At 39.3% G+C, this 25,987-nt stretch overlaps 1 protein-coding gene across 5 annotated transcripts in view; it reads left to right on the top strand.

The window, feature by feature from the left end:
- LOC110014374 (gastrula zinc finger protein XlCGF57.1) overlaps positions 1–24,792 on the top strand; it is a 526,943-nt gene extending 502,151 nt beyond the window's left edge. For 2 of the 5 annotated variants that reach the window (XM_023962545.1, XM_020710188.2), the window contains exon 2: positions 4,064–6,601. In XM_023962545.1, coding sequence (XP_023818313.1) covers positions 4,064–5,517 — 1,454 coding nt within the window. In that variant the 3' untranslated portion in view covers positions 5,518–6,601. Of the gene's footprint in view, positions 1–4,063; positions 6,602–15,489; positions 15,850–18,765; positions 18,985–19,053; positions 19,223–19,561; positions 19,655–19,853; positions 19,908–24,173 lie in introns of those variants that run through there. The other 3 variants (XM_023962549.1, XM_023962550.1, XM_023962553.1) reach the window with 3 other exon arrangements.
- The last annotated feature ends 1,195 nt before the right edge of the window (positions 24,793–25,987 follow it).

Genomic DNA, 25,987 nt, shown 5'->3' with positions numbered 1-25,987 from the left:
TATTCGTAATCAATAGTTAAGAAGTTTTATTTACTTTTCTGCTCTGACTGCCTTGACGTTCTGCTTTTTGTTACTGTTGCAAAGTTACATTTACTTTTTAGTTACTTTAGTTACTTAATTAAATTAAATAATTGAAAAACTAAATAAAAATAAATGACTGAGATTAGGCCTGCACAATATACCGCAAATTTATCGTTATCGCAAAATCCAGCTCTGCAATATGCATATCGCAAAAGACGGCAAATATCGCAATTAATCATAAACCTTAACTGTGTTAAAACAATCTAATGGCAGCTTGAACCATTTAATGAATCAAATAAATCCCTTAATGCATTTGACCAATCGGATGGACGCCTTCAGATTGTTGACCAATCAGATGGAGCCCTATTATGTTAAATGTTTGTCACCTATGTCAACGTGGGTCATTTGGAGTATAATTTTTAAACTGTTGCAATGAAATGGGAATGGTTATTTTGCTATTTGTTTATGTACCGTAAATTATATCGTTATCGCAATTTTAATCTCTGATATCTCATATCGCGAGTTATTCCTCATATCGTGCAGGTCTAACTGAGATCATTCAGCTAACTAGAAATACTTACTGCTTACAGTGTTGTAAAGAAAAACAAAATTAAGTAGTTTGACATTATACTGCATTTGAGTCTGAGATTCAGGTATTTGGAGTTGCCTTTGATTCTTTGTTTTTCAGCTTAAAGCTTAGTGCATACAGTTTCATCTTCAATGCATTCATTAAATATCTTGCTGTCCATACTACTAATTATACCCATTACTCCATCTAACATATTCCTATCTATTCCTGCCATGTCTTCCACATCTCTGACATGCTTCAGTCTCTCTTCAGTGACGGTGTCGGATTTATAATCAAATGTAATAATAACCCACTGGCTTGTTCCTTCGTTGTTGCTGTTTAACATTGTTTTGTATTGAATTGTTACATTCAATAAAGTTTGAAAAAAAAAAGTAGTGAGCGCGTGCCGCGTGGTCCTCGGCAGTGAAAGCCGCGCGCGCGCAGGCGGGAGTGAAGGAGAAGTGATCAAAGGTTTCCCATAGAAACCCTTGAAGTCTGAACACAGGACTAGCAGAAAAAGTAAATTATGAAGACGAGGTAAATCTACACGTTTTCGCAAAATATACTTTATTGAAAAAGGTGAAAAATATATTATCCGTTAGATATTTTAGTGGCCCGAGCGGACAAGTGAAAAATAAAGTCTTGTGGTCCGCACTGCTCGAAAAACAGGACCGGGCCAGCGGACAAATGGCTATGTCGAGCCCTGACCTGACTTCTGCTCAACACAACTGATTGTCCTAACCCCATTTATAAGGCAAGAAATCACACTTATTAACCCTGACAGGGCACACCTGTAAAGTGAAAAACATTTCATGTGACTACCTCTTGAAGCTCATCAAGAGAATGCCAAGAGTGTGCAAAGCAGTAATCAAATCGAAAGAGGGCTACTATGAAGAACCTAGAATATGACATATTTTCAGTTGTTTCACACTTTTTTACGAAGCCCATCGAGACGGCAGTTGTTGTGAATTTGGGCTATACAAATAAAATTGAATTGAACTTTTTTCTTATGGACAATACAGACCAAAGGTTTGGACACACCTACTCATTCAAAGAGTTTTCTTTATTTTCATGTCTATGAAAATAGTAGATTCACACTGAAGGCATTAAAACTATGAATTAACACACATGTAATTATATACATAACAAAAAAGTGTGAAACAACTGAAAATATGTCATATTGTAAGTTCTTCGTACAGTAGTAACCACCTTGTCTTTTGATTACTCCTTTGCACACTCTTGGCATTCTCTTCAATGCCAAGACTGCACGCACAGTGAGGCGAAGACTTTTGCAAGATGGCCTGATGTCAACAAGAGCAGCAAAGAAGCCACTTATCTAAAAAAAATCCACACAAAAACAGGGACAGATTGATCTGCTAAAAGTATGGCGAATGGACTGCTGAGGACTGGGGCAAAGTCATATTCTCCAATGAAGCCACTTTCCAATTATTTGGGTAATTATTTGTCAGGATTTGGCCTAGAAGTTAATTGACAGCATGCCCAGTCAAATTGCAGAGGTCCTAAAAAAGAAGGGCCAACTCTGCAAATACTGACTCTTTGCATAAATGTCATGTAATTGTCAATTCATCTCCAAAGTTCTTGTAAAGAACTCCATACTCCAACTCCATACTCACATGGTCTCCAATAATCTATATGAACAATTCCAGGTGGCTTCCGTCCCATTCACAGTACTGAAACGGCCCTCCTCAAAAGTATTAACAACCTCCTCAGAGCTGCTGGCACTGATGACACTGGTTCATTATTCATCTTCCTCCTACTACATTTAAGTTTAGCTTTTGACACCATCTCACATACTATCCATCTGGACCAACTCTCAGCCATTGGAATCCTTGCTGGTTTTAATCTTATCTCTGAAACCGCACTCAATTCATCGGTCTTAACTCATTTTTTCCCTGTTGTTCCTGTCACTGCCTTACCTCATCTACCTCCTTCCCCTCAGAACATTTTTTCGCAAAAACTCCCACATTCAATTTTCTCAACAACTCCATATCTTATCTATCCCCTTTGAAAATTCCTCCATTCTCACCTCTCATCAGGTTAAGAGTCTGGATGTCATCCTTGTCAGCACTCTTTCCTTCAGTGCCCACATCAATAACATCACCCGGTCCTCCTACTTCCACTTCCGTTAACATCCGCTGTCTCCATCCCTTCTTTCCCCCCACTCCGCTGCCGTCCTTTTACGCATCCTGGGGACCTCGTGTCTTGATTATTGCAATTCTTTTTTGCTTGGACTTCCACAAAAAAACCCATAAACTTCAACTAATTCAAAACTCAGCTGCCAGAATTATCTCTCGTACTCATCCCAGCCATCACATCGTTTCAGTGCTGCACCAGCTTCACTGATTCCCATTATTCGCCGGATCCACTAAAAGATGCCCCTTCTGACTTTTGCTACACAACCTCACTCCTTCATACTTTTGGATCTCCTACAAGTATTTTTCCCACTCGTTGCAAAAAATCCTCATCTGCCCCCAGCTGGCTGTTATTACCACTTACCTTTTCTCCATGGGTTAGAGCATTTAGTCACTCTGCCCCCTAGCTTTGGAAATCTGGAATTACTTTAATTGCATTAACGGCAACTTAACTTTCAGAGTTGCAGAGATTTTTTTTCTTTCCATGGAACATCTGGGCAACTATGAATAATTTTTAGACCCACCATGGGAAAATTCAGTTGCACCTGGGATACAATTGGTCCTTTTCTAGATCCCTGAATCTATATTTCTTCACTACAGGTTGATTTACTTTCAGTATAGGAACCCTTTGGAAGCATTAGTTTATTTTTGAGAAAGATCAGAGACAGAACACTATCCGCTTGATGTTTACAAATATTGCCTCGTGCTGAATTTCCATTTTGAAAGTGCAGCATTCATCTTTGCCTACACTACAACAGAAACAGCTTTTTTACATTTCACAAATAGACTGAAAGGACAATGACAGAGTTTTGTGTTTATGTTTGTTGTCGCTTATGGAAGTGGTTTATAAGTTGTGTCAGTCATCAGTATGAAAATACTGGAAATAAGTTTTGCATGATTGAAAGTCATACTGGAGATGCTAACAGGATTTTTTCCCTATAGATCCCTACTGTTGCAAATTTGCATTAAAATTTAACTATGATGTCTGTTTTATGTGCTATATTCAAATTAACTATCTCAACCTAATTTAGCCTCTACTTTAATACAAAAACGTGAGTGTTTTTGTCATGAATAAATTTAGGGGTCAAAAGGTTTAGGGTTTCTTTGATTCGGGTGTTTGACTCACCGAGGACTAAAAGACAAAAATCACTTTTTGATGTCTTAACTTTGATTGGCCTTTAAGTAATTACATTTTTTTCAATGGACATTTTAAACTGTGGATTTTCTCACTGTGATGTTTTTTATATTTATTGCTGCATGACAAGACATAAAGTCCTTTTAAAATATAGGAGGGCTCCTTTCTGTGTTTGTGTCCCTGCAGTTCTCCCCCAGCATTATGTGACTGAAGAGGATTTCTACAAGCAGAGGAACTTTAGAGTGAAACAGGAGGAACCAGAACCTCCACAGATCAAAGAGGAACAGGAGGAACCACAACCTCCACAGATCAAAGAGGAACAGGAGGAACCACAACCTCCACAGATCAAAGAGGAACAGGAGGAACCACAACCTCCACAGATCAAAGAAGAACAAGAGGAACCACAACCACTACAAAATGAAGAGAAATGGGAGGAACCAGAACCCTCACAGATTAAAGAGACCAAAGAGGAGCTCTACATCAGTCAGGATGAAGAGCAGCTTGATCTGAAGCAGGAGACTGATACCTTGATGGAGATTCCTACTTATGAGGAAGATGAGAACAGAGAAGCAGATCAAAATAATCAGCAGAGCTTTAATTTAACTGATAGTCAGGATGAAGAAGGAAACCAACATAAAGAATCAACATCAACTACAGATGAAGAGACAGAATCAACATCAACTACAGATGAAGAGACAGACCCAGAGAACAGAGATCAGAGGATCCCAAGTTTTGGTTACTTGTCTCGATTTAGACTTCATAAGAGAATCCATAAAAAAGGAAAGCCTTTTGCTTGTAAAGAATGCACTAAAAGTTTTAGTAAAATAACTTATATCAAATCACATATGCGAACCCATACAGGAGAAAAGCCTTTTTCTTGTAAAGAATGTGATCAAAGTTTTAGACAAATAGCCCATCTCAATTCACACATGAGAACTCACACAGGAGATAAGCCTTTTTCTTGTAAAGAATGTGATCAAAGTTTTACTCGAATGTATAGTCTCAAAAGACATATGAGAACTCATACAGAAGAGAAGCCTTTTTCTTGTCAAGGATGTGACAAAAGCTTTAGTCAGAATAATAGTCTTAAAGCACACATGAGAACTCATACTGGAGAAAAGCCTTTTTCTTGTAATGCATGTGATAGAAGTTTTACCAATGTATCTAATCTCAAAAGTCACATGAGAACTCATACAGGAGAAAAGCCTTTTTCTTGTAAAGAATGTGATAAAAGTTTTAGTCATATATGTGCTTTAAAAACACACATGAGAACTCACACAGGTGAGAAGCCTTTTTCTTGTATAGAATGTGATACATGTTTTAGTCGTATATCTAATCTCAAAAGACACATGAGAACTCACACAGGAGAGAAGCCTTTTTCTTGTAAGGAATGTGATGCAAGTTTTAGTCACAGATCTAGTCTCAAAACACACATGAGAACTCACACAGGAGAAAAGCCTTTTCCCTGTAAGGAATGTGATACAACTTTTAGTTGTTTATCCCATCTTAAAACACACATGAGAATCCATACAGGAGAAAAGCCTTTCTCTTGTAACGAATGTGACAAAAGTTTCAGTGATGTATCTAATTTAAAAAAACACATGAGAACTCACACAGGAGAGAAACTCTTTTCTGTGTAAATGATTTTATTCAAGCTCTTTGCGTAGGTAAATATGATGAAAAAGTAGCACTTTTCTTTTATCAGAATTAAACTGGAATTTAACACAGAACTTGCATAGATAGATTGACATTTTGTTTTATTTTTTATTCATGAAATTCATTCTTTTAGATGTACCTGTAAATAGAGAAATGTTTCGAATCAATATTATATGTATACACTGGCCTTGGTAACTGGTCAATGTGTCTGGTTTGTACGTAGAGCCTGAAAACGGACTTAAAAATCAAGGTAGCGACACATGAATTTACAGGCTTTTACATACACTTTTCATTGAAAGTGGAATTTCAAGATAACACAATGACACTGTGTCCTATATCGAAATAGAGCTGTAAATGAAAAAGTCTGGAACATGTTTTTTTGACATTTCTCACCAAGCCTCTTCCAACTGCAGGTACATGCGCAAGTATCGGATTCCAATTGTACAGTGTGAATTCCATACGCTAAAAGTACGTTCAAGAATGCCCGTTTAGCGTGTTCTTGAATGTGCCACAAATGCTTGGTGTGTATGTAGCATAAAAGTTAAATCTTGATGTATTGCCATTGTTGATTTGATTTTTAAAGAAATATAGCTAAACAACAATCAAAAAGCAATCTTCAGTTTTTGTTGATTTTTATTAGAAGATTTTTTTTGTCATGATTATTTGGTTTTATAGTTGCTAAGTTGACCATTGTGGTTGTAGTTTACGCTGAGATAGTGTGTAAGTTGTTTAAGTCTGTGTGTTACCATGACAACACTATAAATATTTGTATAAAACCTGTAATGCTAAGACTTTTATGAGATCAGTCCAAATTTTATTTTTTTGTTTTAAACAAAAAGTGACTGCAGTGCATACTTTGTTGAGTCATGTGAGCGAATAAACATTTTGTGAAGAAAGAAATGTGTAACAGTGTTGTAGCAAGGAGTTGGATAAAGAACCAGACTGGTGTTTGTGTCTGGTGTTCTTGTGATTCATGTTTTCTAGTAGACATTAGAACTGTTTATTCTTTTTAGTTCTCAGTGTTCTGTTCAACTTTATCTGTGAAGAATAAAGTGGACGTGAACATCAGTGAGAAGTGGGGAGTCTTTTCCACAGTGTGGGTTTCTGCTGGTTGTTGGTTCTCTGCAGGTTCCAAAGCTGGACTCCTCAGGTCCAGTTCTGACTGCTGACTTCAGGACTGTGGTGAGATCACAGAGCTACATCAGAAGCTGTGAAGAAGACTGAAGTAAACAAACTGCTTCTCTGGGATTTTCTCATCAGTCTGAGGGCAGCAGTGCAGGTTCAGTTCAACAGTTCTTCTTGAGTTTTTTTTGGAGATGAGATCAGAGGACACCATGATGAAGAGTTTCCATATTGTTCTTTATAAAGTATGAGTTCAGCAACAATTATTTGTTTTAATGGTCAGAGGGAAGAAGATGCACTGAGAGTGACTAGTGAAGCTGTCTATCAAGGCTTGGAGGTGTGTGCCAAGTAGTGGAGGAGGCATTTTCTCGCAGTGCATATCTATCCTTCCTTTGTTTAGGGACGGAGCTGAAAAGGATGACGTTCGTAACTTTGCTGCCTGACTGAACCACATGTCGGATTCATGAAGCCGTTTCAGATTGAGCTGCAAGCTTTGGGAGCAATGTGAATCCATTCAAAATGGTCAGTGAGAGTTTGGAAATGGTTTGTGTAAAGGTAGAGATAGTTTTGAGATTTATGAAAAAATAATACTTGGATAAAAACCTATGTGTCCCAGGAACAATCCCTTGCCCGATCTCAATGTTACAAAAACACAAACAATTGTCCAAACCCCAAAAACCCTCACATAGGGATGGATACCAAAACTCAGTTCCAAGTCGGTACCAGTACTTTATAAAAATGCTTATTTGTGTGCTGTGTTTTGGAAATGTCAATCACTTGCTTTCTATTCAGTTTTGCTCTGCAATCCCAGCCAATCAATTTTTTTTCAGTAATTGTAAGCGGGCTCATAAAGTACATGTGAGACTGTAACCCTTGTGCTATCCTAGGCACTTTAACATGGAAGTTGGGTCATCTAGACCAACTAGACAGTGCGCTGAACCTTTTTTCCTTCAATGATTTGTGATCTTCACTGGTGTCCATGGATTACATGTAATCTTTCCACCTTTATCCACCTTTGTCATGGTAGGGGGAACATGTCAATGTAAGGGTGGGGTCATCTAAGATAGCACAAGGGTTAAGGATGTGGAGCTTTGGTCAATATCCTGAAGGTAAATTGGTTGAAAGATTTAGATGGACATTGCTGTAATGAGCGGTGTAGTTTGTTTTTACTTCGGTGTATGTGTAAGAAGAGATGCTGTGCTGTCAGAAAGAATGAAATGAAACATTGAAATGAAAGCGGAATAAAAACATTGTAGGTACATTCAAGGACTTTCAACCTCTATCATTTGTTTGAACGTTTTTCAAATTAAAAGCGACAACAACAAAATCTACAGATTTATTTAACTATCCATTTCTAAAGTACTATCAAAAAACGAGTAGAGTAATGGATCATTTTTTCATTTTACCATTTACAAAATAAATCATAAATGGATCCAATGGATAATGAATGTTTAAATTCATTTTTTGTGATTTCGTCTGAGACACAGGGGTCACCCAGACGTGGTTTGGTGAAGATGAATGGGCTGCAGGTAAGGAATAGAAAATCAGAAAGCTTAGTTCATGATCAAAAGTGAATTATAAAAGCTATCTTGGAAAATTTTGTAGATGTGGTTAGAGAAAGTTTTCTGCACATGAAAATATCAAACACCTTTTACACCAGCTAGGTTTAAATAAGATTTTTTATGAATCAGCAACTGGGAAGAAAAGTGTTTCCAGCCTTTTAAAAAGTGTCAGGCCGAATCCAAATTCTTTCCCTACCTTTCCGGCTCCATTTGGAGGGATATTGACGTCTGAAATCAATTTTTTGTAGGGGAAACCCTCTGGAACGGAGGGCTACAGAGCCTTCCACCATGAGGTTTATCAGTGTCGCCCTGTGCCGCAGAGGAGAAACGCATTTCTGCCTGTGGATGTGCTCTGAAGCAAAGTAGTTTACATTCAAATGACCACTTTTGACCACTTATTAACCTGAACTTAATAAAATTCACATGCACTTTGAATTCTGTCTCAGACTCCAACATTGTAAGAACTGAGCCTTTTTGAAGTGTTTCTTGTGTTAAGGTCCCCAGGTGTTGTTGAGTCAATCTGCAGGTACTCAGATATGTCCCACTTGCCACAATATTTTCATAAAGTCAGTGTCTCATCAGCCACCAACTTAACTCCACATGGTCTGTAGTGAATGAGGATCTTTAAAATCCAGACTTTACCCTGGTTCCCTTCCATCTCCGGGTTACCACAATTACAAATTTGATAAACTGGCTTTTTGTAAAAAAAAAAAGAAATCATTATGGATTTTTGAAGTAGGGATTGCATGAACTCAGAGGTAATTTACCTAATATGCTTTCGAAATTTTGATAAACACTGGTGTAATGTCTGTTCTTGTCTTACAGACATAAAATAAACTGCAGGACACTCTGTAGGTTTAACTCTTGAGACTTTTATTCCTCCGTTGCTCTCTAACGTACATTCCAGTTTCAGACATTCCTCAACCACTTCTTCGTGATCTTTTCAACTCCAGTCCCTTCATGCTTAACTTACCAGTGCCCTCTACTGGTCACTTCTAACATTACATCTCCCCCTTCAAGTAACGTTTTAGAAAACTCTCAATGGAACTTATGACATCTTTGTGTAAACAGTTATTTTAATAATACTCAATTGCCTTATAAAAATTCTAGGCTTCTTACTCTTACATGAAATTAAACATTCTTTCTTACTCTAGGCTTCAATTTATTACCTAAAATTAACATACTTCCTTTAACTTTTCTTTCAAAAACAACTACAGCAAAAATGGCTGAACAAATTGAAACAGCTGCTGAAATACATTAACGAAGGGAGCATACATTCTCAGAGATTACTAATCTTCTCTACTAAAGTCCTAAATCACCAATCTAGTCTGACTGGGGCTTTGCTCACTCTGCCTGAGCGAGTGACGGTACCCGTCCCGGGGGAAATTGGAAGAGTTTGCTGCTTTTCCCCTTCCTGCGTGTCTTCTAGAGTGTGCTGGTTGGTGGACTCACTGACAGGTTTAGGTGGTGGTGGTGGTATGAACTGCAGGTGTCGTCTGTTTCTTCTGTAGCGCTCTCCTTGATCTGTTTCCACGACGTAGGACCTTGGAGTGGAGCTAGAACTGTGAACCACGGCAGACGTTGTCCATCCTTTCTGTCCGTCCAGTTTGGTGAGCACTGAGTCTCCCGGCTGCAGTGGATGTAAAAGTCTTACTCCATTTCTGCCATTGTAGTAGTAAGCTTGCTTTTGCTTGGCAGCTGCATCTGCCTGTCGGATCTTCTCCTCTGTAGGCCATCCCGGTTTCAGGTTGTCATGCAAGGTGGGTAGCGTAGTTCTTATTTTCCGGCCCATCATCAGTTCTGCTGGACTGACACCTGTGGAGGAGGAAGGTGTGGCTCTGTACGACATTAAGGCCAGAAGTGGATCATCCTGTTTCAAAATGCTTTTAGCTGTTTGAACTGCCCGCTCAGCCTGACCATTACTCTGTGGGTAATGTGGGCTTGATGTGACATGAACAAAGTCATATTCCTAACTAAACTCTATCATTTCTGCGGAAACTAGCTGGGGTCCCTTATCACTCATCAGCACCTCCGGGATGCCGAAACGTGCAAATGTGGCTTTCAGCTTAGCTACAACCTGACGGCTGGTAGTTGTGGGCAGGTTCAGTATTTCAAGATATCTGGAGTAATAGTCAGATACCACTAAATAATGTTTCTTCCTAAACTCTAACAAATCTATGGCAACCTTTTGCCACGGTCTTGATGGGAGCTCACTAGGCATCAATGGCTCCTTTCTCTGCGAACCTCTGTTTTCCCTACAGAATGCACACTGTTGCACAGTTGTCCCGATCTCCTCCGACATTCTGGGCCACCACACCGACTGATTATCTCTTTCTCTGCATTTAACCAGCCCTTGATGTCCATCATGTATTCTCCTCAATATAATCTCTCTCATTTCTGTGGGAACAACAATGCGCCTGCCTCTGATGACTAATCCATCAACCTCTGACAGTTCTCCTCTGACATGATAAAATTCCCTGATCGACTCTGGTACCATGTCAACATACTCAGGCCACCCATTTCTGATGAATCCTATGACTGCCTGTAGCAGACTGTCATTTTCTGTGTGTTGTCTTAACTCTGTCATCCTGTACGTTGTGGCTGGGATCTGACTCATGACCACCTCAATATGTGTTGCCACATCCTCATGACTGGTCTCATCGCCATAACGCTGTTCAGGGCCCCTAGAGAGTGCGTCTGCTACCGCTAAGGTCTTGCCTGGGGCATACTCTGCTATGGCATTAAAACGCATAAATCTCATCAGTAGCCTCTGGCACCTAACTGGTACACAGTCCAGGTCTTTGTTGTTCATCAGAGGTACTAGTGGTTTATGATCTGTAACCAACCTAAAAGAGTCCAGTCCATACAAGTACTTGTCAAAGTGTTCGCACACCCATACGCTAGCCAAACACTCCTTTTCGATCTGTGCGTATCTTCTTTCTGCATCGCTGAGCCGTCTGGAACAGTATGCTACCGGTTTCCAGTGATCCCCATGTTGCTGAAGGAGGACGCCCCCTAGCCCATAGCTGCTAGCATCTGCTGACACAAGGGTGGGTTTGCTGGCATCGTAGAAGGTGAGTATTGGAGAGGTAGTCAGCGCTGTCTTCACCTTTCGGAACGCCTCACACTGTGCAGGTCCCCATGTCCACTCCACTTGTCCTTTCAGTAGCTCATACAATGGGTGAGCCACGGTTGACAGTTCTGGTACGAACTTGGCTAAATAATTAACCATCCCCAAGAACCTTTTAAGTTCTGTTACATTTTGTGGCTGTGGAAAATTCTCTATACCTGTCACTTTTTGTGGGTCTGCTCTGACGCCAGCTTCATCAATTATGTGGCCAAGAAAACGAACTTCTCTTTGCTTGAACTTGCACTTTGCTCTGTTCAGCTTGAGGCCTGCTGCTTCTATGACTTTCAAAACCTTGGCCAGTCGTTGGTCGTGCTGCTCCTCCGTCTCGGCATGGATCAAAACATCATCCATAAAGATCTCTACACCTTCCAAGTTGGCAAGAGTCTCTGTCATTTTCCTTTGAAAAATTTCTGGGGCGCTTGTTATGCCGAATGGAAGACGGCGGAAGGCGTATCTCCCAAATGGAGTAATGAAGGTTGTCAATATCTTACTCTCTTTATGCAGGGGAATCTGGTAAAATCCGCTTGCTGCATCCAGTGATGTGAACACTTTTGATCCTGTGAGTTTTGGCAGAATTTCCTCCACGGTGGGCATGATGTACTTCTCCCTCTTCACCGCTTTATTCAGTTTCCGGAGATCTGCACAAATTCGAACCTCCTTTTTATTGGGTTTGAGAACTGGCACCATCGCAGCACACCATTCTGTTGGCTGTGTGACTTTTTCAATTATGCCTTCTGTCTCCATGCGCTGAAGTTCCTTTTTCACCAGTGGCACCAGCGGCAGAGGTATCCGTCTGGCTGCATGCACTGCATATGGTTGGGCGTCTTCACGCAGGGCTATTTGTACTGGTTCAGTTTTAAGCAGTCCTCCAGCTCCAAACACGTCTGAGACCTCCTCGAGCCTCTTCACTAAGCCCAATTTTACAGCTTCACTGCGACCCAACAAGCAGCTTGTTCCTTGTATCACGTACACATTAAATGCATAGTTTTTTCTTTTGTAGCTGGTTTCGCCTAGAAACTTCCCCATGCATTTGAGTTCACCTCTAGGGCTTACAAATTGTGTATCTGGAGCCAACAGTTCAGTTGTAGGGCTCATCTTTTTGAAAGTCTCCTGATCAATAACCGTAGCATCCGCTCCCGTGTCAATTTTAAAGTTCACCTTCACATTTTTTATGGGTAAAGTTACAGTCCATGCACAATCTTTATCCTCCCCGTTTACGGCTCCCAGGAAATATGCCTGCTCTGGAAGATCATTTGTGACCTCTCTCACTGCTTTAGAATGACATTTACGTTCCCAATGTCCATGCTTTTGACACTTGTTGCATTTACTTTTCAGTGCAGGGCAAAGCCTTTGATCTGAATGGCGTGGTTTTCCGCACCTCCCACACTCCTCCTTCGTGTGAGTGCTGTGACTGTTAGGTTCATGCCGCTGCATTTTTCTTCTATGCTGTCCCTCAGACTTTCTGACAGCTGTGACTTTAGCCAGCTGAGATTCTGGTCGGTTAGCTTGAAGATTCACTTGTCTCGTTATCTCTTCCGCCTGACGTACGCGCTCGATTACGTAAGTCAACGTCAGATCCGCTTTAATCTGGAACTTCTGGAAGTTCTTTGTCTGATATCCCAACGACCAGACGGTCCCGAATATGCTCGTCTCTTTTGTCACCAAACTCACAGTGCTCAGCGAGATCATACAATGTCCTGATGTACATTTTGGCCGTTTCTCCCTGTTTTTGATTCCGTTGGTAGAAACACGCTCGCTCGTGGATAATATTGCGTCTCGGAATGAAATATTCGTCAAACTTTTGTAATACGATTTCAAAGTTCTTCTTATGAGCCTCCTCATCGAATTCAAACGAGGCGAATATCTTTTCAGCTTCACTGCCCATCCCGTAGATCAGCGAACTCACTTGAATCTCGCCGTCATCTTTATTCAGCTTGGTCGCCAGCCGGTAGCGGCAGAAACGCTGTCTCCACTCCGGCCATTCTGCTGGGCTGTCGAATTTGAACTCACTTGGCGAGTTGAACTTTGCCATGACTTCTGTCCCGACGCAGGAGCACTTCTGACACCATGTAATGTCTGTTCTTGTCTTACAGACATAAAATAAACTGCAGGACACTCTGTAGGTTTAACTCTTGAGACTTTTATTCCTCCGTTGCTCTCTAACGTACATTCCAGTTTCAGACATTCCTCAACCACTTCTTCGTGATCTTTTCAACTCCAGTCCCTTCATGCTTAACTTACCAGTGCCCTCTACTGGTCACTTCTAACATTACAACTGGACTTGGACTCAACTTGAGACTTGTTGGTCTTTACTTAAGACTCACCTGCTTTGAATTGACTTAAAAGACTTGAGACTTACAAAACAATGAATTGGTCTTCATATGTTCACCTGAAACAAGTGAACATATGAAACACGTTTTTGGACTGTGGGAGGAAGCCAGAGTGCCTGCAGAAGACAGGATTGTCTTGTAAGATTCTCAGACAAGAGAGGCGCTATCCCTCAGGCTCACACTGCAACAATGACAAAGACTGAAGCTGCTCTGCTGCTCTCTAGTGATAAAAATAGGATCTACAACACAGATTTCTTTATTTCTGCCTGAAAAATGAGGATAGTGGTGTGTTAAACACAGTTTAAAAATGAAAAATATACCAGATACATGAGAAAGAAAGACCTCAGTCGTGACTTTGAACAAGAAGAACATCTAAAGATTGTAAGATAGAAAATGTTTGTAATGTAAATGAAATGTTTATTTTAATGTCCAGACTAGAGCAGCAGAAAATCCCAACAGATCAACTTTATTCTCCAGATTCACTAAAGTAGTTCTTGACAAACATTTGATCATGAAGTCAGAAACTTCCTGCTTTTTTTGGAAAGACTAACCAGACAGAAAGTTGACCTTTCACTAACAAATCCCTCATTTATCTTCAGCCTTCACCCTCACACTAAGAAATCAATTGGAGCAAAGGCCAAACCACCGATGTGGATCAGTGAAAGCTGATCGAAATCATGGTGGGAGGAGCCAAGAGTTAAACAACAACAACCTTCAAGAAGAAAAAAAGAAGAAATCTTTCAGTCTGTTAGACATTTATACTGTACATAATGCGATATTTAACTAGCTATTAAGACAGAAAACCAAAAAAGAAATAAAAAGATTCCTTGTTTATTTTAAGATAAGATCAGATCAGATATAAGACTTTATTTATCCCACGATGGGAAAATTCTTTTGTTTGCACCAGCAAAGTGACATTTAGGCAAAAGTGACATTCAGTACAGTGCAGCAGTGTAAACGAACAGAAGATCATCTGTAACGTTAACAACAGAAATAGATTAAATCAAAATGGAAATACTCCTACAACCTTTGTAGGAATCAGAAACGACGGAAACAACAACAGCAAAAACACAAAGAAAAATACATTACGTGGGTACTTAGTGTGTCACTGTAGTACATGTTGAAAAAATCTGTGATATAAAAAAAAGTCTATTCCAACCAGTTTTTATTGAACAAATCTTGGAAGAAGAAACAGAAACAAGAAACAGCATTAAAATCTTTGCAGAATGTCATGTGAAAAATGTTTGTATTCCAAAGATCTTTATTTTTTTCACTTTTCTTTTATTGTGTTACATCTCAGTTTTATACTTCATAAATTTGCTAATCTAATTTGACTGAAATTAAGGAAACTTCTTGATTTTCTTTTCACTGTAATAAGAATTTCAAAATTATTTCTTGTCTTTTGTTATTGACTACCGTTTAATGTTTATTTATTCTCATAATTATTCTCTTTAGAGACAGTTTTTTAAGGATATTTAAAATGTCTTTATTGAAATTTTGTTTCTTTGTTCACTAAAAACATGTATTTATTCATTACTTTAGTTTAGAAATACAATAAACGAATGTGATCACGTTTATTTAGTCTCTGATGTGTTTTGTAGTCAAATCTGAACATTGGAATGAGAAACAGTGTGATGACGTCACTAAAGCTCTATTACCTGAATTAAAACCTTTTTCTTTTGTCAAATATACGCATTTTTAACCATTTTGAGATCCAGTTACGCAGATTTTACGTTTCTTTTTAAATAAAGATTCTGCACGTGACCCGGAAGTAAACAGTACGGGCCGCTGGCAGCTTCAGCTTGTTAGCAGGTTAGCAGCGTTAGCTTGTGTTGAGAAGACGGCGGTGTTTTGTTGGGACGTTTGTGAGGTTTTTGGACTGAAAGGACGGTACGTGGTTCGTGTGGGAACTCTCAGCATTTTCCAAAGTGTCGTAAATGAGTGAAAAGTGTTGAACGGAAAGACAACCTGGATTGTTGTGATTGTGAGACTAGCAGTTTATTTCAAACAAATTATTGAAAAGACTTCCTGTTAAGGGAGGTTCCCGGGCGCAGCGTTTCCGGCGGAAATTTCCTTCCACAACAGCGATCTGCCTGCGTGAGGTGAGCGGCTGCAGCGTTTAGTCTCTCCGGAAAACGAAAATTGTTTTCTTGGAACGTTCCCTGAAGTCTGGTAAGTCTGGTAAAAACATAGTTGATATATTTGTCTTTGACCTGCTTCTCTTGTTTTTTGTTTTTTTTTTAATCCGTGCAGTATAACTTCCGAACATTTCCAGAGGAAAACTTCGGTTAAAAAAAAAAAACATTTGTGAAGTTAAAAAACATTAACGTGATTAGGTTCTAATCTAATTTTGCTACTAGCATATTTTTAAATTTCTTTTCTTTGTCTCCTAGATGCAAATTTCATGACAACTTAAAAGGCAAATACCTTCTTATTTGATTCGCAATCCGCGTTGTGTCAATGTCCGCTGGCGCCGCCATGATTTTAAATTTTAAAAAAGGGCTCACAACACTCTTTCGTAGTTATTATCCATAATAATCATGTAAAATCAACTCGAAATTACCTTTAAGACTTAATTTAATAACAATTAAATGTTATTTGATCATCGGATTACTGAGAAGTGTGTAGTAGTGTTCTAAGGCCTTCAGAGAGGTTGAGGTTAGCCTCACGGTCACGTGGTCGCTTTTAGCTAGCCGATCGGCTGCTAGCATTGTGTACTAACACAGGAGCACATGTAACTGAGTAAATGCTTTTTGTACGTTGTATCTCTATTTGTTTTTCATAAAATGAACAATAATCAAGAACTTTAACAAATGTTTTGTTGTATTTTACCCATTATTTTTTTATATTTTTTTCAGACTGTAAACACTATTTTATTATTTACTTAATTCGTTATGTGTTTCATGTTTGATTTCTGTTTAAATTGGATCTGCCACTTGATTATTCTTATTTTATATTTATATATCATCTATTCCTCTTGATTCCAGATTCTGTGCTCCACACTGTACTTGATTTAGGTCAAGCATGAGATTTTCTGAGCCCCAAAACATCTGTTTAGCATTTAATACTGTCTCGATTCTAGTTATAAGTCATGATTATTTGATTATATGGAAATAAAAATAGAATTTGACGGAAGATTTATTTGTTTTCTTGTAGTTCTTTTCACTAGCTTTCTAATGATTCCTCCCTTTCTTGAATCAGACAACGAATAATAAAGTTATTACTATATAAACCATCTCGTCCTTGTTTTGGGTCACAGAAATAACAGAAATACAGAAACAACTTTGCTGTTTATTTGGGGAAGAAAAATCGGACAAAATTTGCGCACTTCAAGTGACGTAACTTTCATATTCTTTGAGCTATGTGGATGATCTTTATGTCATTGGAAAGCTCTCTTTAAGCTCTTTCCAATGAGATAACATGGTTAATTAAGTCAATTCAACAGAAATACTAAATATAGTTCAAAAATTTATATTTAATGGATTATATTATCATATCAAATTAGATATGGTTAAGTTTATTCTATAAAGCATGAACTCTACACATTTTAAATAAAATATGAAATAATAAAGGTAAGAGTAGGTCATTTGTGGATTATTGTTAATTAAAACAAACACCCAGGAGATCAAAGGAATGGGTCACTAATACACAATTGATGGAATTTCTGCTGTGCTACAATTTCAACGCCTTAGATAGAAACAGAATGTCATTTAGTTTTTGGGGGGGTATTCCAGAAAGCAGGTCATGCTAGCTACCATGGTAAGTTTGAGGCTAAGGAAGTTGATAACCTCAGCTTTCGGTCCCAGAAATGGAGGTATGTTTCAGGGTATGTCAAGTTGCCATAGCAACTCATGCTCTGAACATAACCTGGTCTGGAGCAGGTTTAGTTGACGGTTAGTTTGTTTACAGAGAGGTGAAGCAGCATGGCGTGTCCATTTGAAGATGATTTAGTGGATGAAGAAGCTCAGATAATACTTTTTCCACCATGAGAGGCTGATAAGACCATATATGGATGTTGGAAAGAGAAACTTTTTTACTTTGATCTAACTTAATTATTTGCTTCAGTTAAGATAAATCTTAACTGAGGTTATTTTACTTTTATTCAAATTAATTCAATTAAGTAGGTGTAACTTTTGTACTGCTGTTAGATCGGCACCACAAGGAATTGTGGGATACCATTCCCTTTGCCTGTCTGGACGGATTTGGGTTTAAGTGTGGCTTTTTGACCAAATGAGTCTTGCCAAAATGTGACCTTTCTGTGTTCATTAAGTGATCAGTAGTTCTTCAGTGAAGCAATTTTATTTTAATATATTGAACATAATTTGGGAGGGTTTTATCTTTCATATGAGACATTTCTAAAACCAATGGATTCATTGAAAGTGAGGTTATATGCTTTTGTTTATACAAAATGGATAAGCGACAAGGCTTTTGTCAGGGACTGTATGCGTCACAATGAAAATAGAAATGAGATAGAAACTTGTGCGTTTACTTACTTACTGCTGTGTATTATTTTTCTCCAATAAGAAACTCCTTCTTTTGCTGATGATGCAGCCGTGTTACTTTTTTGATGGATGTATAATCTTCATACGCATTAAAACGTATGATTTCATCATTAAAACCTCAGACTCCGTCTCACTGAAGTATAGCGCTTTCTCTTTTTTTTCACCACGCGTTTCCATGGTGACTCCGGAAATCAGCGATCCATTGAGAATGTCTTTATGAACTTGCTGTGCACGTGCATTAACCCAGGATTACCAAGTTGAGCGTAATTACGCTAACTCATATTCGGTCTTTTGGAACCGACATACCCAGAGTAAGCAAGTTCAGGCGGACTTCAGCCAGAGTTCAGGCTTAAAGTCAGGGTAGTTCAAACATGCTTCCTGGAATACCCCCCTGTTCAGATGTTTTTTGTTCTATAGATTAATGCAAATCCAGTGGTTTGTCTCCAAAACAGAAATCTAAGTTTGTAACAAATTAGCAAATTGTTGAACCTATGTGTTTCTTTTTTTGTTTGTTTTTTCACATCACTTTCATTGTTAAAAAGTATTTTAAAAATATTTTTATTTACATATATGTTAATATTTACAGGTCAAGATGCCACAAGGATCTACCACAAAACATTGTGTCAGCTGCAGAGTAAGGATTGCCGTCGCAACAAAGACATGCAAAATATGCCAGACGGTTCAACCAAGCAAACAAAGGCTTGCCAAAAAACTTGAAAGGTTTAAAGCCAAGAAGGAGAGTTGGTTGCAAAACCATAGGAAAAACAAAACCACCACACATGTTTTGGATGAGGCATCGGTTTTGGTACGTGTTTTATATCTGCAATTGTATTTCACATAGTTATTACTGATGATGTAACAATTTTTTTTTTAGGTGGAAAAGTTACATGCTTTGGGACACAGAGCTGTGGTGTTTATTGCCAGACCTGGAAGAAAGGCATCTACATGGCATGCACACATCGTTCACCCCAGGTGGCAGTTAACCGATCAGGCTGGGAAGTGCCTGGACCGTATGAAATTATTATATGAGCTTGTGATCACCGGTAAGTCTTTCTATCTGACTTATATCATTTATCGTGCAGCTGAGTAAGTTCCTAGGATTTGTGCATTCAAATTATAAAATATATAATGAATTTTATTTATAAGCCGCCTTTCTAGGAACAAAAGGTCGCCGTACATAAAAGTGAAAATAAAAATAGAAGCAACAACAAAAGCAGATTAGTATTACACATTTATAATTTTTCACTCTACCTAAAATAAAATACTTTAATTTGAAATTGTGATATATTTACTATTAGCAAATATATTTTAAGATATAACAATGATATTATGCATACCAAGACGACCGCATTCAGATTTTTTAATTGATTTTCCCCATTGAGGTTGGACAAACCAGCAACTGTCCACTGCTCCAGCCATCCAACCATCACAAGCCATCCAACCTGCAGCCTCATCAGTCATCCAGCAGCCAGCCTGTATGCAAATTCCTAAAATTTGAATAATTTGGTAAAATATTCAGCTGAGATACAAGTTAAAACCAGAAAATAGTCTAAGATGTGTGGGAAAATAGAATAAATTTTTTAAATATATCACACTGGTAATTCTATTAGCTTAAATGTAATTATACATAATATTATTTGACAACAACAAACGTGTTCTTTTTTTTTCTACCAGATGCTCCAGCAAAGAAGAAGAAAAAACCAAATGACAAGGAAGATTCATCTGGAGGTAAATGGGTTATATTTTATTTACATTCAACTGCTTCAGATACAAACATACACAATATTAGCGTGGGTCATAAATGAAATGTTTAATGTTTAAGACAACACGCACACATCTACACATGACATCAACAGCACAGACAACTTACGCGCGTGCACACACAAACACATGTGTGTGTGTGTGTGTATATATATATATATATATATATATATATATATATATATATATATATATATATATATATATATATATATATTAAGGCTGCACGATATGAGGAAAACTCGCGATATGCGATATTGGTGATTAATATTGCGATAACGATATAATTTGCGGTAGATAAACAAATATCAAACCAACCAAAAACGTCATTTCCATTTCACTGCAACAGTATAAAAACTATACTCCAAATGACCCTTGTCGAGATAGGAGGCAAACATCAAACATAAAAGGGCTCATCAGATTGATCAACAACGTAAACGGGTCCTTCCGATTGGTTAAATGCATAAAGGGATTTATTTCATTTATTCAATATTTCAAGCTGCCATGAGTTTGTTTTAGCACATTTAACCCATGTGCTATCTTAGATGACCCCACCCTTACATTGACGTGTTCTTCCTACCATGACAAAGGTGGATAAAGGTGGAAAGATTTCATGTAATCCATGGACACCAGTGAAGATCACAAATCATTGAATAAAAAAGGTTCAGAGCATTGTCTAGTGGGTCTAGATGACCCCACTCCCAATGTTAAAGTGCCTAGGATAGCACAAGGGTCAAGGTAACCATTTATTGCGATTTTCGCCGTCTTTTGCGGTATGCATATTGCACAGCTTGATGTCGCGATAACGATAAATTTGCGGTATATTGTGCAGGCCATATATATATATATATATATATATATATGTATTTATTTATTTTTTCGAATATGAAAAATGCCGGTCTCTCCGAGGCGAACAAAACTGCAGTGACTGACATTTTGCCATCTGACCAATCACTGTTGCCTGGCTCAAAAGGCTGGCGGCGCCCTTAAGGCCCTACACACCGGGACGAATTTTGCGCGTGATATTCCCCAACGTTTAACGCCTCGTGACTAAACAAGGGGCACCAATGTGAGTGTGCACACCGACGGGAAAAAACGCCACGCGTTAAAGCGTCACTTTTTAAAAAACGCCTCCGGTTCGTTTTTTTGGTTTGACGCGCCACGTCGAAAACTATACGACCAATGAGAATGGCGCTTTTGCACACGTGTCTGGAGCTTCTGGAGTTACAGTAAAACACAACTTGGGGGCGCTCAAACACAAAACTGCCTTTCTGAGCACATATCCCAGCGAAGAAGATAGACGCCAAGTAGCGTCTACACTACCACGAAGAAATAATGACGGACATTCTAAAATATCCCCGAACATGAATATTTCAAGCACCAGTTGCTCCAACTGGTGCTTGAAATATTCATGTTTTCTTTGTATGATTCTGACAAGCGCGTAAATACTTGCTTTCTTCTACTGAGTGAAAAGCGACTTTAAGAATCGTAAAGTTGCGCAGCGCCACCTTGTGTACAGGAATATTTCTGTTTTACATTAAGCGCCATCTAATGTCAGGGAATTAAATTGCATGTTCGCTCGGCTCATCGTCTGGGTGTGAACACAAAAAACGTGGCGAAAAACGCTGACGAATAACGCCTGGCGAATATTCGTCCCGGTGTGTACGGGCCTTTACTGTGGAAAAATCGGCGACAGATTTGACCTGATTTCACATGGCCTTTTTGTATGGGTGACATCACAGCTAAGTTTGTACAGTGATTATGTACTTCTGTAATATTAAAATTCAAAATATAAACCAAAAACCAGCTTTATTACAGTTCAGCTTTTAACTACTGGTTCTTGGCGTGTTTTCATGTGTGTGTATACAGTTAGATGAAATTAAAGACCTGTTTGCACTATTTATAAATTAATTTTGTGCAATTTCATTTTCCTAAAAAGATTAGGAAAATAATTTCTCTTTATCTTCAGATGGTTCACACTATAGGTTATTGACTGACACAGCTAGATAGATAGATAGATAGATGACTTTATTAATCCCACAATGGGGAAATTTCATTTCTGTGGCAGCAACACGACATTCAGAAATTATCTATATAATATAACATCAATAAAGGACATCACAAATGACATTTATATTAGATAATTAAAAATATTACTAAAATTATTATGAAAAATTATCAAAAATGAGATTCTTATTAAATAAAGAAATAAATATTAAATAAATACAGCTGCAGAAGTGTAAAAAACATGCGGTCTGCAAAACATGTAAACTGTAAAAAAACATTACAAATTTTTTCAAAATACAGAAATAACTAATGAAGTTCACACCAAAAACAAAAACAAACAACTGTTCAGGAACAAAAAAACAATTTAAAATTGAAAAACAACAACTACAACAAAAGTAAATGAATCAATGACTAAACAGAAAAACACCCCTGGGACCGTGGAGTGTCACTTTGACATGGTGTTGTACAGTCTGATGGCTGTGGGGAGGAATGACCTGCGGTAGCGCTCCTTCTTACACTGAGGGTGCAACAGTCTTGTGCTGAAGGAGCTGGTCAGCGCCTCTACAGTTTTGTGCAGGGGGTGGGAGGGGGTATCCATGATGGATGTCAGCTTAGCTAACATCCTCCTGTCCGCCACCTCCTCGATGGACTCAAGTGTGCAGCCCAGGACAGAGCCGGCCTTCCTAACCAGTTTGTTAAGCCTCTTCAAGTCTCTGCCTGCACTGCCCCCCGCCCAGCACACAACTCCATAAAGGACCACTGAGGCCACCACAGTGTCGTAAAAGGTCCTCAGCAGCTGTCTGCACACGCCAAAGGACCTCAGTCTCCTCAGCAGGTGAAGGCGACTCTGGCCCCTCCTGTACAGAGCATCCGTGTTGTTGGACCAGTCCAGTCTGTTGTTCAGGTGAACACCCAGATATTTAAATGTGTCCACGACCTCAATGTCTGAACCCTGGATGTTCACCGGTGACTGTGATGGTGAGGACCTCCTGAAGTCCAGTATCAGCTCCTTTGTCTTGCTGGTGTTAAGCAGCAGGTGGTTAACTTCACACCAGCTAACAAAGTCAGTGATGACCCCCCTGTACTCCTGCTCGTCCCCCCCTGATACACAGCCCACAATGGCACTGTCATCTGAGAACTTCTGCAGATGACAGTGGTGGGAGTCGTAGGTGAAGTCTGATGTGTACAGGGTAAACAGGAATGGGGAGAGCACAGTCCCTTGAGGTGCCCCCGTGCTGCAGACCACCACATCAGACACACAGTCACGCAGCCTCACAAACTGTGGTCTGTCTGTGAGGTAGTTGATGGTCCAAGCAACCAGATGTTGGTCCACACCTGCAACCTCCAGCTTCCTCCTCAGCAGTGATGGCTGAATTGTGTTGAAAGCACTGGAGAAATCAAAAAACATGACTCTCACAGTGCTCCCAGGGGCCTCCAGGTGAGACAGGGCCCGATGCTGCAGGTAGATGATGGCGTCATCCACCCCGATGCCTGGTCGATATGCAAACTGTCCAAACTGGTCGATATGCAAACTGTCCAAACTGGTCCAGTGCTGAGCTCACCTGAGTGCGGAGATGGCTGAGGATGATCCTCTCCATAGCCTTCATCAGTTGGGAAGTCAAGGCGACAGGTCTGAAGTGGTTCGGTTCCGTAGGAGGAGGTACCTTTGGAACCGGAACCAGGCAGGAAGTCCTCCAGAGGACTGGTACCTTCTCCAGTCTGAGGCTCATATTAAATATGAACAGCATCACCACACAGAGCTGGTCTGCACACTCCCTGAGGAGCCTGGAGGTGATGCTGTCAGGGCCTGTTGCCTTCCTGGCCTTTGTTCTCCTTAACTCCATCCTAACCTGTGACCTAACCCTAACCCTTTTTCCGCACAGTGTTGAGCTGCTGTGCTTAAGATAACAGAAGCAACTTATTAAACAAAACTGAAAAAAAGAACTTTTTTAGGGGTTACAAGTACATTTACTTTACAAACAATGGTCCTTCAGGGACTCCTCAGATATTTTGGAAGTTGTGTTGTAGGTATGCAGTCACAGTTGGTGGGTAATCTTTTTAAAAGTGTTTACTGGATTTTGTGTAAAAACTAAGGAATTACATTCTTTAAATTAAAAATTTTAATTGTGTATATTCTGATTGAGACGATTCAAATTTTTATTGCTGCTTAACAACAAACAAAGTCATAAAAACATAAAAAAAATGCCTCTTCTTGTCTTTTTCCAGTCCTTCCCCAGCATTGGATGACTGAAGAGGAGGATCTCTGCAACCAGCAGACGAACGTCAGAGTGGAACAGGAGGACCCAGAACCTTTAAATTTTAAAGAGGAGCAGGAGGAACCAGTACCTCCAGAATATAAAGAGGAACAACAGGGGGTACCAGAACCTCAAGAATATAAAGAGGAACTGGAGGAACCAGTACCTCCAGAATATAAAGAGGAGCAGGAGGAACAAGAACTTTCACATTATAAAGAGGAACAACAAGGGTTACCAGAACCATTACCAGATGAGCTCTTCTTCAGTCAGGATGAAGATCAGCTTGATCTGAAGTAGTACACTGAAACTTGATGGAGATTCCTACTTATGAGGAAGATGAGCCACTGCGTCTGTCGAGCAGACATTTTCAGCTCTAAAGCGAATTCAAACCTACGCAGAAACATAACTGGACAGACTTGCCTCTCAGCAATGGCCTTGATGGCAAAAGAAAAATACTTTTTGACAGAAAAGAATCGCGATAATATACGTGACAAAAAAACTGTTCTTGAGGGAAGAGGGTGGATTTTGTCTTCAAATAATCAGATTTTTTAATGAGTGAAATGATGAAAATAAATAGTAATCAAAATGTATGTGGTTATTTTCAATGTTTTTTTGCTGACTGTAGCTGTATAGTAAGATTTGTTTATTGTTTTGTTTATTCAGTTTATTTAGATGCATTTATTGTGGCTAACGGAATTTTCATTATCCAATGCAAAGCTGGCGTCTGCATTAGGGTTGGGCGATGTCCCCTAAATTGGCAGTTGATAATGTTTGCAGTCGTCGGGATGGACGATGGTATCGTCGGGGGGGGGGGGGGGGGGAGATTTTTGTTATTATATAATTATTATTCGTTATTTTACTTTATTACTTTATTTTATTTCCCAACTAATGAATCATCCGCGATGATCCAGTATAAACTGAGGGAAGTGACTTTAACAAAACAAAAACAAACAAAATAGAAAACGAAGTACTCTGCTCCTGCACTTAATTAGTCAGTCAGGTGGACCGGTGGAGCGAGCGACCGCATCTGAGCAGAGCAGACGGACTCATAACTTTGAGTTTGAGGGGAAGATGCTTTGTTACGTGTGGGAGACTAAGGACTGTGATCCGTCACGCAGCTCTACGTGAACGAGCTACCGAACTCAAACCGGGTGTCCCGGTAAAAGTGTGTGTCCCGGGCGGAGCTCGGTCGGACCGTCGGGTCATAAAGCGGCTGGGGCGGTGTGTGGCAGAAATATCCCTCAGTCCTTAGAAACCATTCAAACAATTACCTCGATTTTTGTGTTTTGTCGTGTCCCGACAAAATAAAGGCTGATGTTATTCCCACATATTTACATGCAACCAAGATGCAGCCTATCCCACATGGATTTATGTTCACCCAAGCTAATGTTGTTAGCCCGTGTTAGCATACTGCTAATAAGTTAACACGGGATACTTTCCGGCTCCGTTCTTCAACAGAAAAAGTGCTGACCACACGGATATAAATTAAAATGATGAGCGAACAGGCGCTTCATAATAACCGTAACATTAATAAAAGCACATTTAGGAGATAATCTCTTCTTTACGGAGCTGACGCATCTATGTATGTAGCCGCTGGGCGGAAATAATGTTCTTTTCCGGTATACTACTGCGCATGTGCGAATGATTTATTCTAACCAAAAGTCTGATCCATGTGAACGTTTTTTTTATAAACTGAAAACGTTTTTCTGGGCCCATCTTCATGGTTGGATTCAAATCCGACCATTGATCCGATCAAGTTATTTTGCACATGTAACTCGCAGCGTG

Source organism: Oryzias latipes, chromosome 2 (genome assembly GCF_002234675.1).
Source record: "Oryzias latipes chromosome 2, ASM223467v1".
Classification (NCBI taxonomy): Eukaryota; Metazoa; Chordata; class Actinopteri; order Beloniformes; family Adrianichthyidae; genus Oryzias; species Oryzias latipes.
Note: the sequence above shows the minus strand (reverse complement) of the source record. Positions and strands in the feature narration are given on the sequence as shown.